General features: G+C 43.8%; 1 protein-coding gene across 1 annotated transcript in view; it reads left to right on the top strand.

Annotated features, from left to right (window-relative positions):
- Positions 1–5,096: 5,096 nt before the first annotated feature.
- Positions 5,097–12,381, top strand: part of LOC140715725 (scavenger receptor cysteine-rich domain-containing protein DMBT1-like) — a 39,509-nt gene continuing 32,224 nt past the window's right edge. Inside the window, exons 1-3 of the mRNA XM_073028097.1 lie at positions 5,097–5,265; positions 10,804–10,926; positions 11,240–11,554. Coding sequence (XP_072884198.1) covers positions 5,097–5,265; positions 10,804–10,926; positions 11,240–11,554 — 607 coding nt within the window. The remainder of the gene's footprint in view (positions 5,266–10,803; positions 10,927–11,239; positions 11,555–12,381) is intronic.

The raw sequence follows: 12,381 nt of genomic DNA, 5'->3' as shown, positions 1-12,381 counted from the left end.
TTTGTTCGATCATCTGCGTGCCCTTGCTACCAGAATGCCTGTACATTATCTTTGCTCTTTTACCATCCACGCTGTGCTGACCACATTCCCATTGGTTTCCACCCCCTTGAAAAATTAATTTAAACCCTCCCCAATAGCGCACAGATACCAGTGCATGAGAATATTGGACTCCATCGGCTTCAGCTGCAACCTTTCCCTTCTCTACAGGGCGTACCCCCCCCAGAAGAGATGTGAACAATCCAAGAACCTGAAACACTTCACCCCTTGCTCCAAATTCTCTGCAATGCATCTAGCTGCAAAATCACTCTGTTTCTTCCGTCCCTGGTGCGTGTTGCAGGCAGTAATCCTGAATGTGTTGCGTCTCGGCATTCTGTGTAGCTCTTTAAATCCTCTCTGCTTAACGTCTTTGTACCAAGACTTCTGTCTGCTCTCCGTCGCCCTCCACGATGCTATGGACGCGATCGTGTCGTCTATTATCCTAGCACCTGTGAGTCAACAGACCATCTGTGTGTACTGTTCACGTCAACAGAATTTTTTTTTGGATCCCTCTGGCTATTGGGTCCTCCAATTCAAACGCTCCCGACTCTCTCTGTTTCCCTTCTGTAATCCATGGTCAGTGCAACCCACCTGGTCTCCCTGGCATTCTCCTGAGAGGTTATCTCAAAAAATAGTATCCAAAATGTTGCACTTATTATTCAGGGTAGTTACCCAAGAGCTGCTGTGAGCTAACTGCCTATTCACCGTCTAATTCCTTCCCCTGACAGTCACTCTTTTATCAGATTCCTGCACCTTTGGTTCCCAGAACCTCTGGATGAGCTCCTCACTCTCCGGTACAAGCTGAAGGTCTTGCAGCTGCTGCTCCCGATCCATAGCACGGTCTTGCAGTATCTGCAGCTCGACACACCTCACGCAGATGTAATTGTCCGTGGGCTCCCGAGACTGCATCATCCAACGTGAATAACACGCAAAAGGTCTTCTAAACTCCACTAAGTACCCCTCTCAAGCTACCAGAGCGATTGCCTCTTCTATGCCGGAGACTCCTTTGAGCCAATGCCTGATAATCCACTTTTACCACCGGACTCTCTGAACAAGCAGTGCTGCAACAGTGATGGCTCCGCTTGTGCAAACATTCACGTGCTGTGTTATGGATAGGAACGCGGAACAAAAAATACCTGTAAGCGTAACTCTGAAAAATGCAGTAATTTTTTCTTTGAATGTCATTCCAGGGCCGGAAATAAGGCTGATTGGCGGCAGGGATCGCTGTTCAGGGAGAGTGGAAGTACGATACAATGCACAGTGGGGAACGATATGTGACGATGGATGGGGCACTGACGACGCAAAGGTTGTCTGCAGTGAGTTGGGTTGTCCCTCTGCTGCAGCACCAATACGGAGGGCACGCTTCGGGCAAGGCAGTGGAAAGATCTGGATGGATGATGTTGCGTGCACTGGAAATGAATCCGCCCTATGGGAATGTTCCTTCCGAGGATGGGGGGTTCATAACTGCGGTCACTATGAGGATGCAGGAGTGATTTGTGCAGAAGGTGGGCATAGAACGGAGAACTACTTTGTTTCTGCTTTCTCTCTATTGGGATTAACAAAGAATCTTTCTTTAATAATGAGGCCAGCCACTCTAGTTGCTCTGGGTAAATCGATGAGAATTTATGTACTGATGTTTGACGTTGTTGCGGCAAGCAGAACTTAATTAACATTTGTACTGTGCTACTTCAAGTGCAGGAGTGTTTCATTTGGCCAACTTTTATGTCCCAATTGGTCGTGCATAATGGTGCCGACTGCAGATTTGTGTAGGGTTAGACGTATCTGATCAGAAAGTATCAGGAATTACTGGTAATAAATCTGTATGCAAAGCAGTGAATTGTAACTATTTGTTAACGGCATTTCGTTAGTTTTCTGGGGTTCACGTAGCAACTCCGTTTCATAAACTGCATATAAACCTTTAAGGTGTTCTGCAGGAGAACTTCCAAGTCCCTTTGCATCTCAGATGTTTTGATTTCACTCTGTTTGGAAATTAGTGTGTAGAATTGTTTGTACTGATGAAGACCATGCATTTTCCATCATTGTATTTAATTTGCCTCTTCCGTGCCCACACTCCAGAACTGTCTAAGTCCTTCTGAATTCACACTCTTTTGATCTCTATTACCAACCTACTTTTCCCAATCTACCTACACGTTAAAAATTCCCCTTTCTGTCATAACATTTTCTTTGTACGCCATTTCTATTTCTGTTGTATTCTGTAGCCTACATTCCAGTTACTGATTGGGGAGCTTCATATACTGCCATTAGGGTCCATTTCCTTTGCTGTTTTGTTTCTCTGTCGAGAAGGATTCAACATTTTCTAATACCATGTCACATCTTTCTCAGCATTTGATGCCATTCTCTAACAGTGGAGTGATGGAACGCCCTCAGCTTTGAGAGAAGTGCTTGCAACCTTATTTTATTCTGCATACTAATGCACTGTTAGTCACCCTGCTGGCTGCATTTTGTTCGATCATCTACTTGCTCTTCCTAACAGTTGGACTGCAAACTTTTTTTGTTGTTTTAACACCCTTCGTATCCTTAGTCCCTTCACTCAGTCCCTACATCTGTAACACACCAACCCGAGAGAATATTTGCCCATGTCGGGGTTAGCTGCATCCCCTCCCTTTTGTACAGGTCATTCCTGCTCTGTTTTGGATTTCCAGCACCTGCACATTTTCTACTATTTGTGAGACGAATGTGCTTGGCTATGGCCGTACCTCCGGATTTACCAGCTTGATCTGAGAAAATATAAAAATTCTACAATAATAGTAAATAAGTAATAAATGCTGAAAACATGGGGTGAGGAGGTGGGGAGTCTTTGAAATCGTGTCCACAGGTTGTGGTAACAGTTCAGTGAAGGGGCAAGTGAAGTTGAGCAGTGATATCCTTTGGGTCCAGATTCTCATTGTTGAGTGGTAATAACTGTCTGGAACTGGTGGTGTGAGTCTTGATGCTCTGATATTTTCTTCCTGATGGCAGCAGTGAGAAGAGTGCATGACCTGGGTGATGGATTGTCTGGTGATGGATGCTGCTTTCCTGCAACAGTACGCTATGTTGTTGTGCTCAATAGAGGGAAGTGCTTTATCCATGATGAATTTGGCCACATGCACTGTTTTGTTGTAGGAATTTCCATTTCAGGGCATTAATGCTCCTTGTCAGAACGTAATGCATTCGGTCAATATACATTCCACCACGCAACGATAGAAGTGTGCTGAAGTTTTTGACTGGTTCGGATTTTATACTGTGTAGATAGAAGATTGAGTCGAGATTTAATGCAAATATACACAATTATGCGTGGAATAGATAGGGGAATTGCAAACAAGCTCTTCGCAGGTTGAGTAGGATTACAAATAGATGTCATGAATAAAAAGTGAAAGGTAAAACGTTTAAGGGGATCTTGAGGGGAAACGTCTTCATTCAGAGTGTCATGAGAGTGTGGAACAACTTGCAAACTAATGTTGTGCATGCGAACTCTATGTCAATGTGTTGGATATGTCCATGAATGCTAGGGGTATGGAGAGCAATGGTCCAGGTGTTGTGCTTGATAGGAGTAGGCAGTTTAAATGGTTCAGTAGGGACTAGATGGGTGAAAGAGCCTGATGTTGTGCTAAAGTTTTCTACGACTCTATGATAATATCAGCATCCTGATGAAATATTACTGAATAAGCATTGATGAACAGCTAACTTTAAAGATACAGTCATTATTCTCACACATAATGTACAGAAAAAGATTAGTGAAAAGCACCAGAAATATGGTGAATTAAAAGATAAAATTCAAAGGCTATGCAAGATGAGGAGGGTATTTGTTGTTCGAACCGAAGCATGTACAACTGGTACTATACCAATGTCACGGTATCATAGCATGATATATTTTGACAGACAGCAATAATAATGCAAATCTGCAGAAATCCTAAAGTTGAAATAGGACTATAATAGTGCGAAAATTCTTAGCAATTGAAAAATGAGTCTGCTTAGCTGTGCCGGTACCTCAGGTTTTCCAGTTTGTACGAGCCGGCTGGTGGCGTAATGGCAGCAAACTAAATTATTATATTATTTAAAATAATAATCGTCAGGTAGATAGATAGACAGATAGGTGTTTTGTTAGATGGGTAAAATTTGTAAACAAACGAAGAAAAATATAGGTTAGGAAAACTGATTGATAAAGAAATAAGCAATTATTTTGAGACAAGAGTTGTAGCCTCCATGAAAGTGATTCTGTAGTTTGGATTCAGATACACAATACTTGAAGACCGATCGGAGCATATGCTGTGACATGACCAGATACCCCTATTAATTGTGCACCAGGCTTGTCCTGCAGTTTCAGGTGATGATATGAAGAGAAATTTCCGTTCTATCTATCATCAGTCATTAGCAGTGAAACTTTTCCCAGTGTGTCCCACTTCCCCCCACCAAATTCAGTGATGTCCTGATGACATTGTGATAATTTACCAACCCTGCATACAAAGAACAAAGTTCAACCCAGGTGTGAAAGGCAGTGATATAGAACCTCTGGATGTTCTCCTCACTCTCCTCTAGAAGCTGAAAGTCTTGCAGCTGCTGTTCCAGATCCATAGCACCGTCTTGCAGTATCTGCAGCTGGATGCACCTCACGCACATGTAGTTGCCCGTGGGGCTCCCAAGAGTCCAACATCAGCAGTGAATAACCTGCAAAAGCCTTTTAAACTATAGTAAGTATGCCTGACACAACAAGAAGAAAGAGAAACTTAAGCGAAACTGAAACAGACAAGTTACCCAGAACCAGTACCACTTTTGTGCCGACGACTCCGTTGAGCCAATGCCTAACAGTCCTCTTTCACCACTGGTTATCCCAACAATCAGCGCTCCAACAATACTGGCTCAGCTTGTCTGAACACTCACATGTTGTGTTATGGCCAGGAATGTGGAAATGAACAAACCTGTAAGCAAAACTCTGAAAAATACAGTAATTTCTTCTTTGAATGTCATTCCAGAGCCCAAAATAAGGCTGGTAGGCGGCAGCCATCGTTGTTCAGGGAGAGTGGAGGTGCGGCACAATGCACGATGGGGAACAATATGCGACCATGGATGGGGCACTGAAGATGCCAAGGTTGTCTGCAATGAGTTGGGCTGTCCCTCTGCCGCAGCAGCAATACCAGGGGCAGTCTTTGGGCAAGGCAACGGGAATATCTGGATGGATGATGTTGCGTGTTATGGAAATGAATTCGCCCTTGAGGACTGTTCCTTCCGAGGGTGGGGGATTCATAACTGCAGTCACAGAAATGATGCAGGAGTGATTTGTACAGAAGGTAGGCATAGAACAAAGAACCTCTTTGTTTCATCTTTCTATCTTTCTACGACTGCTTTCTGTCTAAAGTTTTCTACGACTCTATGATAGAATGGACATCCAGATAAAATATTACTGAATAAGCACTGATGAACAGCTAACTTTATAGAATGTGTATCATTCCGCACACACATAACGTACAGAAACCGATTAGTGAAAAACACGAGAAATATGCTGAATTAAAAGGGGAATTTGAAAGATTATATAAGATGAGGAGGGTATTCGTTGTACGAACAGAAGCATGTACAACTGCTCCCATCCCAATGTCACTATATAATAGCATGACATATTTTGACAGACAGCAACAATAATGCAAATCTGCAGTAAGCTAAACGTTGAAATAGGACTAGAATAGTGCAAAAATTCTTATTAATTGAAAAATGAGTATGCTTAGCTCTGCCGGTACCTCAGGTTTTGCTACCGTGTACTGAAATGTTAGTTTAAAATAATAATAAGAAGTCAGGTTGATAGACAGATGGGTGTTTTGTTGCATGGTAACATTAAAATATCTGTTGTAAATACAGGAAGAAATAAGTTAATAACAATCTGATTGATAAAGAAATGAATACTTACTTTGAAACATGTGTTGCTGCATCCATAGAATGATTTTGTCGTTTGTGTTCAGATTCACAATTCCTAAACAACTATTGGAGCATATACTGTGACATGACCGTATACCCCTATTAATTGTTCACTAGGCTCGTCCAGCAGTTTCAGGCGATGATATGAAGAGAAATTTCCATTCAAACTATCTGAGACAACGGCCAATGATCAGGTTACGGTCCTTATATGGGCGCCGACAATGTCTTCAGAATTTCAATAGCCAAGTCCAACATCACAGTCCAGAAAACCAGATATGAATTCAATCATAAGATATCAAGGCTTATAACCACTTTACGTAAACCCAAGTTTGGTGTCAAATATTACGGGAAGAAGGGAAGAGAATGTGGTTCAGAGTATCGTATATCATACATGATGAGTTGCACAGTAGTTTAAATGGCCACACTAACCTAATTATTCTCCTGGTTCTGATTGACGTTTGCCCTAAGATAAAGCTCATAAGTTGCTTGCCGCCTGACTGATGAGAACTGACCATTTTGTGGTTTCCATTGACCCAAACTCAATATTAAATCCGGAAAAACTAATTGCAATTATGGCCGTGTTTGCTACTCGTCATTATTGTTGTTGTTGACTTGACAGCATACAGAGACAAGTTTCATCGTCATGTTAGAGCACGGTATCACTTCATACGACTTCTTTCACTGTCTGACGAAAGGCGTGTGTGCAGTGTGTGTCTGTGATTCTTCTCCACCTCATGTGATGTGGGTTATGATACTATTGACTTGTATATGGACTGCTGTCAGCACAACAAGTTATCACATTCCTGTGGAAGGAGAACAGGACTGGGATATTAACTGACATCTGTCTCTGAAGGCGTGATCATGTGTGAGCACTCTCTATTCTTATACTTTATAAGACGTTGAGAACAGTAATGTAACTCTTTTTGATTCTGCATCCCGAATGCTGTGATGCTCTGCTGGTAGCTTTTTTGTTCGATCATCTGCCTGCCCTTGCTACCAGATTGCCTGTACGCCATCTGTGCTTTTTTTACCATCCGCGCTGTGCTGACCACATTCCCATTGGTTTCCAGTCCTCTGCAGAATTAATTTAAACCTTCCGCAGCAGCTGTAAGAAACCAATGCGTGCGAATATTGTACTCCATCGGCTTCAGCTGCAACCTTACCTTTCTGTACAGTTCCTACCACGCCCAGAAGAGATCCGAACGATCCAAGAACCTGAAGCACTCCACCCCCTTGTATACCTCTATCATGTGTCCTCTCATCCTCCTTCTCTCTAGAGAGCAAAACCCTAGCTCCCTTAATCTCTGATCATACTGCATACTCTCAAAACAAGGCAGCATCCTGGTAATTTTGCTCTGTAACCTTTCCAACGCTTCCACATCCTTCCAATAGTGAGGCAATCAGAACTGGACACAGTACTCCACGTGTGGTCTAACCAGTGTTTTATAGAGCTGCATCATTACCCCGTGACTCTTAAACTCTATCCCTCATTTTATGAAAGCTAACACTCCATAAGCTTTCTTTACTACCCTATCTACCTGTGAGGCAAATTTCAGGGATCTGTGGACATGTACTCCCAGAGTCCTCTGTTCCTCCACACTCCAGGTATCCTGCCATTTACTTTGTACTCTGCCTTGGAGTTTGTCCTTCCAAAGTGTACCACCTTACACTTCTCTGGATTGAACTCCATCTGTCACTTCTCAGCCCACTTCTGCATCCTATCAATGTCTCTCTGCAATCTTCGACAATCCTCAACACTATCCACAACACCACCAACCTTTGTGTCATCTGCAAACTTGCCAACCCACCCTTTTAGCCCAAAATCCAGGTCGGTAATAAAATTCACGAAAAGTAGAGGTCCCAGAACCGATCCTTGTGGGACACCATTAGTCACAGCCCTCCAACCCAAATGTACTTCCTCCACCACGACCCTCTGCTTTCTGCGGGCAAGCCAATTCTGAATCCACCTGGCCAAACTTCCCTGGATCCCATGCATTCTGACTTACTGAATAAGCCTACCGTGTGGTACCTTGTCAAATGCCTTACCAACATCCATGTAGATCACATCCACTACACTACCCTCATCTATATGCCTGGTCTCCTCCTCAAAGAACTCTATCAGGCTTGTTAGACACGATCTGCCCTTCACAAAGCCATGCTGACTGTCTCTGATCAGACCATGATTCTCTAAATGCCCATAGATTATATCTCTTAAGAATCTTTTCCAACATCTTTCCCACCACAGATGTAAAACTCACTGGTCTATAATTACACGGACTATCCCTACTGCCTTTTTCGAACAAGGGGACAACATTCGCCTCCCTCCAATCCTACGGTACCATTTCCGTGGACAAGGAGGACATAACGATCCTAGCCTGAGGCTCAGCAATCTCTTCCCTCACCTCGTGGAGCTGCCTGGAGAATGTTCCGTCAGGCCCCGGGGTTTTATCTGCCCTAATGTATTTCAACAGCTACAACACCTCTTCTCCCTTAATATCATCCTGTTTCAGAACATCAACCTCACTAATATTGTCTTCACTGTTATCACGTTCCCTCTCATTGGTGAATACCGAAGAGAAGTATTCATTGAGGACCTCGCTCACTTCCTCAGCCTCCAAGCACATTTTCCCACCCTTATCTCTAATCGGTCCTATCTTCACACCTGTCAACTTTTTGTTCTTAACATAACTGAAGAATGCCTTTGTGTTTTCCTTTACCCTACTCGTCATGGCCTTCTCATGCCCCCTCTTTACTCTCCTCAGCCCCTTCTTAAGCTTCTTTCTTGCTATCCTATATTCCTCAATAGACTCATCTGATCCTTGCTTCCTGAACCTTACGTATGCTGCCTTCTTCTATCTGACTGGATTCTCCACCTCACTTGTCACCCATGGTTCTTTCACCCTACAATTCATTATCTTCCTCACCAGGACAAATTTATCCCTAACATCCTGCAAGATATCCCTAAACATCGATCACATTTCCATTGTACATTTCCCTGCAAAAACATCATCCCAATTCACACCCGCAAGTTCTAGCCTTAGAGCCGCATAATTTGCCCGTCCCCAATTAAAAATTTTCCTGTCCTCTCTGATTCTATCCTTTTTCATGATAATGTTAAAAACCAGGGAGCGGTGGTCACTGTCCCCCAGATGCTCACCCACTGAGAGATCTGTGACCTGACCCGGTTCGTTACCTAATACTAGATCTAGTATGGCATTCCCCCTAGTCGGTCTATCAGCATACTGTGACAGGAATCCGTCCTGGACGCACTGGACAAATTCTGCCCCGTCTAAACCATTAGGACTAATCAGGTGCCAATCAATATTAGGGAAGTTAAAGTCACCCATATTAACAACCATGTTATTTTTACACCTTTCCATAATCTCTCTCCCAATCTGCTTCTCTGTATCCCTGTTGCTACCAGAGGGCGTATAGAATACTCCCAATAGAATAACTGCTCCCTTCCTGTTCCTGACCTCTACCTATACTGACTCGAAAGAGGATCCTGCTACCCTTTCTTTAGCTGTAATAGTATCCCTGACTAGTAATGCCACCCCTCCTCCCCCTTTCCCCCTTTCTATCCCATTTCAAGCAATGAAATCCAGGAATATTGAGAATCCATTCCTGCCCTGGTGCCCACCCAATCTGTGTAATGGCCACTGCATCATATGTATCCAAGCTCTCAGTTCATCACCTTTGTGCCTGATGCTTCTTGCATTGAAGTACATGCACTTTAGCCCTTCTACCTTACTACCTTTACACCCTTTACTCTGTTTCTCTTTTCTCAAAGCCTCTTTATATGCTAGATCTGGCTTTACTCCATGCACTATACTTGCAGCTCTCACATGACCTTTATCCTTCTCCACCTCAGTATCTGTTCCAACATTCTGGTTCCCCTTGCCCTGCAAATCTAGTTTAAACCCCCCCCGGAGCAGAACTAGCAAACCTTCCTGCAAGGATGTTAGTGCCCCTCCAGTTCAGGTGCAACCTGTCCCGTCGGAACAGGTCCCACCTTCCCTGGAACAAGGCCCAATTGTCCAGAAACTTGAAGCCCTCCCTCCTGCAGCAACTCCTTAGCCATGTATTTAGATGCATTATCTTCCTATTTCTGGCCTTACTAGCATGTAGCACGGGTAGCAGTCCTGAGATGGCAATCCTGGAGGTCCTGTCCTACAACTTTGCACCTAACTCCCTAAATTCTCTTTGCAGGACTTCCTCCTCCTTCCTATCCACGTCATTGGCCCCTACATGGACCACAAAATATGGCTGCTCACCCTCCCTCGAGAATACTGAGAATTCGATCTGAGATGTTGCGGACTCTGGCACCAGGGAGGCAACAGAGCATCTGGGATTCTCAATCTCTTCCACAGAACTTCCTATCTATCCCTAGCTCGTGTCGCAGGCAGTACTCCTGAGTGTGTTGCGTCTCAGCATTCTGCGTAGCTCTTTAAATACTCTCTGCTTAACGTCTTTGTACTAAGACTTCTGGCTACTCTCCCTCCCCCTCCACAATGCTATGGACCCGTTCCGTGTCGTCTATTACCCTGGCACCTGTGAGTCAACAGACCACCTGTGTGTGCTGTTCACGTCATAGAATATTTTGCCAATCCCTCTGGCTATTGAGTCCTCCAAATCAAACGATCTCGACTCTCCTTTTCCACCTGCAATCCATGGTCAGTGCAACCCAGCTCGTCTCCCTGGCATTGTCCTGAGAGGTTATGTCAATAAACAGTATCCAAAATGTTACACTTATAATTCAGTGTAGTAACCCAAGAGCTGCTGTGAGCTAACTGCCTATTCACCGTCTAATTCCTTCCCCTGACAGCCACTCTGTTATCAGATTCCTGCACCCTCGGTTCCCAGAACCACTGAATGATCTCCTCACTCTCCGGTACAATCCGAAGACCTTGCAGCTGCTGCTCCCGATCTATGGCACGGTCTTGCAGTATCTGCAGCTGGACACACCTCACGAAGATGTAGTTGCTCGTGGGACTCCCAAGGCTGCATCATCCAACGTGAATAGCACGCAAAGGTCTTCTAAACTACACTAAGTACCCCTCTCAAGTTACACATAGCGAGGCCTCTTGTGTGACAAGGACTCCTTTGAGCCAATGCCTGATAATCCACTTTTACCACTGGACTCTCCGAAGAAACAGTGCTGCAACAGTGATGTCTCCGCTTGTGCAAACATTTTTATGGATTGGAATGCGGAACAGAAAATACCTGTAAGCGGAACAGAAAATACCTGTAAGCGGAACTCTGAAAAATGCAGTAATTTTTTCTTTGAATGTCATTGCAGAGACCGAAATAAGGCTGACTGGCGGCAGCGATCGTTGTTCAGGGAGAGTCGAAGTGCAATACAATGCAGAGTGGGGAACGGTATGTGATGATGGATGGGACACTGACGACGCCAAGGTTGTCTGCCGTGAGTTGGGTTGTCCCTCTACCGCAGCAGCAATACTGAGGGCAGGCTTCGGGCAAGGCAGCGGAAAGATCTGGATGGATGATGTTGCATGCAATGGAAATGAATCCGCCCTATGGGAATGTTCCTTCCGAGATTGGGGGGTTCATAACTGCGGTCACCACGAGGATGCAGGAGTGATTTGTGCAGAAGGTGGGTATAGAACGGAGAACTACTTTGTTTCTGCTTTCTCTCTATTGGGATTAACAAAGAATCTTTTTTAATAATGAGGCCAGCCACTCTAGTTGCTCTGGGTAAATCGATGAGAATTTATGTACTGATGTTTGACGTTGTTGCGGCAAGCTCAACTTAAGTAACATTTGTACTGTGCTGCTTAATGTGCAGGAGTGTTTCATTTGGCCAACTTTTATGTCCCAGTTGGTCGTGCATAATGGTACCGACTGCAGATTTGAGTAGGGTTAGACGTATCTGATCAGAAAGTATCAGGAATTACTGGTAGTAAATCTGTATGCAAAACAGTGAATTGTAACTATTTGTTAAAGTCATTTTGTTAGTTTTCTGAGGTTCACGTGTGAAGTCTGTTTCCGAAACTGTATATAAACCTTTAAGGTGTTCTGCAGAAGAACTTCCAAGTCCCTTTGCATCTCAGATGTTTTCATTTCACTGTGTTTATAAATTAGTGTGTAGAATTGTTTGTACTGAAGTGCAAGACCATGCATTTTCCAACATTGTATTTAATTCGCCTCTTCCGTGCCCATACTCCAGAACTGTCTAAGTCCTTCTGAATTCACACTCTTTTGAGTTTTATTACCAACCTAATTTTCCCAATCTACCTGCATGTTAAAATTTCCCGTTACTATCATAACATTTCCCTTTTGGTACATCATTTCTATTCCTGTTGTATTCTGTAGCCTACATTCCAGTTACTGATTGGGGAGCTGCATATATTGCCATCAGGGTCCAATTCCATTGCAGTTTCATTACTCAACCGACAAGGATTCAACATCTTCCGATCTTAT

Source organism: Hemitrygon akajei, chromosome 24 (assembly GCF_048418815.1).
Source record: "Hemitrygon akajei chromosome 24, sHemAka1.3, whole genome shotgun sequence".
Lineage (NCBI taxonomy): Eukaryota > Metazoa > Chordata > Chondrichthyes > Myliobatiformes > Dasyatidae > Hemitrygon > Hemitrygon akajei.
Note: the sequence above shows the minus strand (reverse complement) of the source record. Positions and strands in the feature narration are given on the sequence as shown.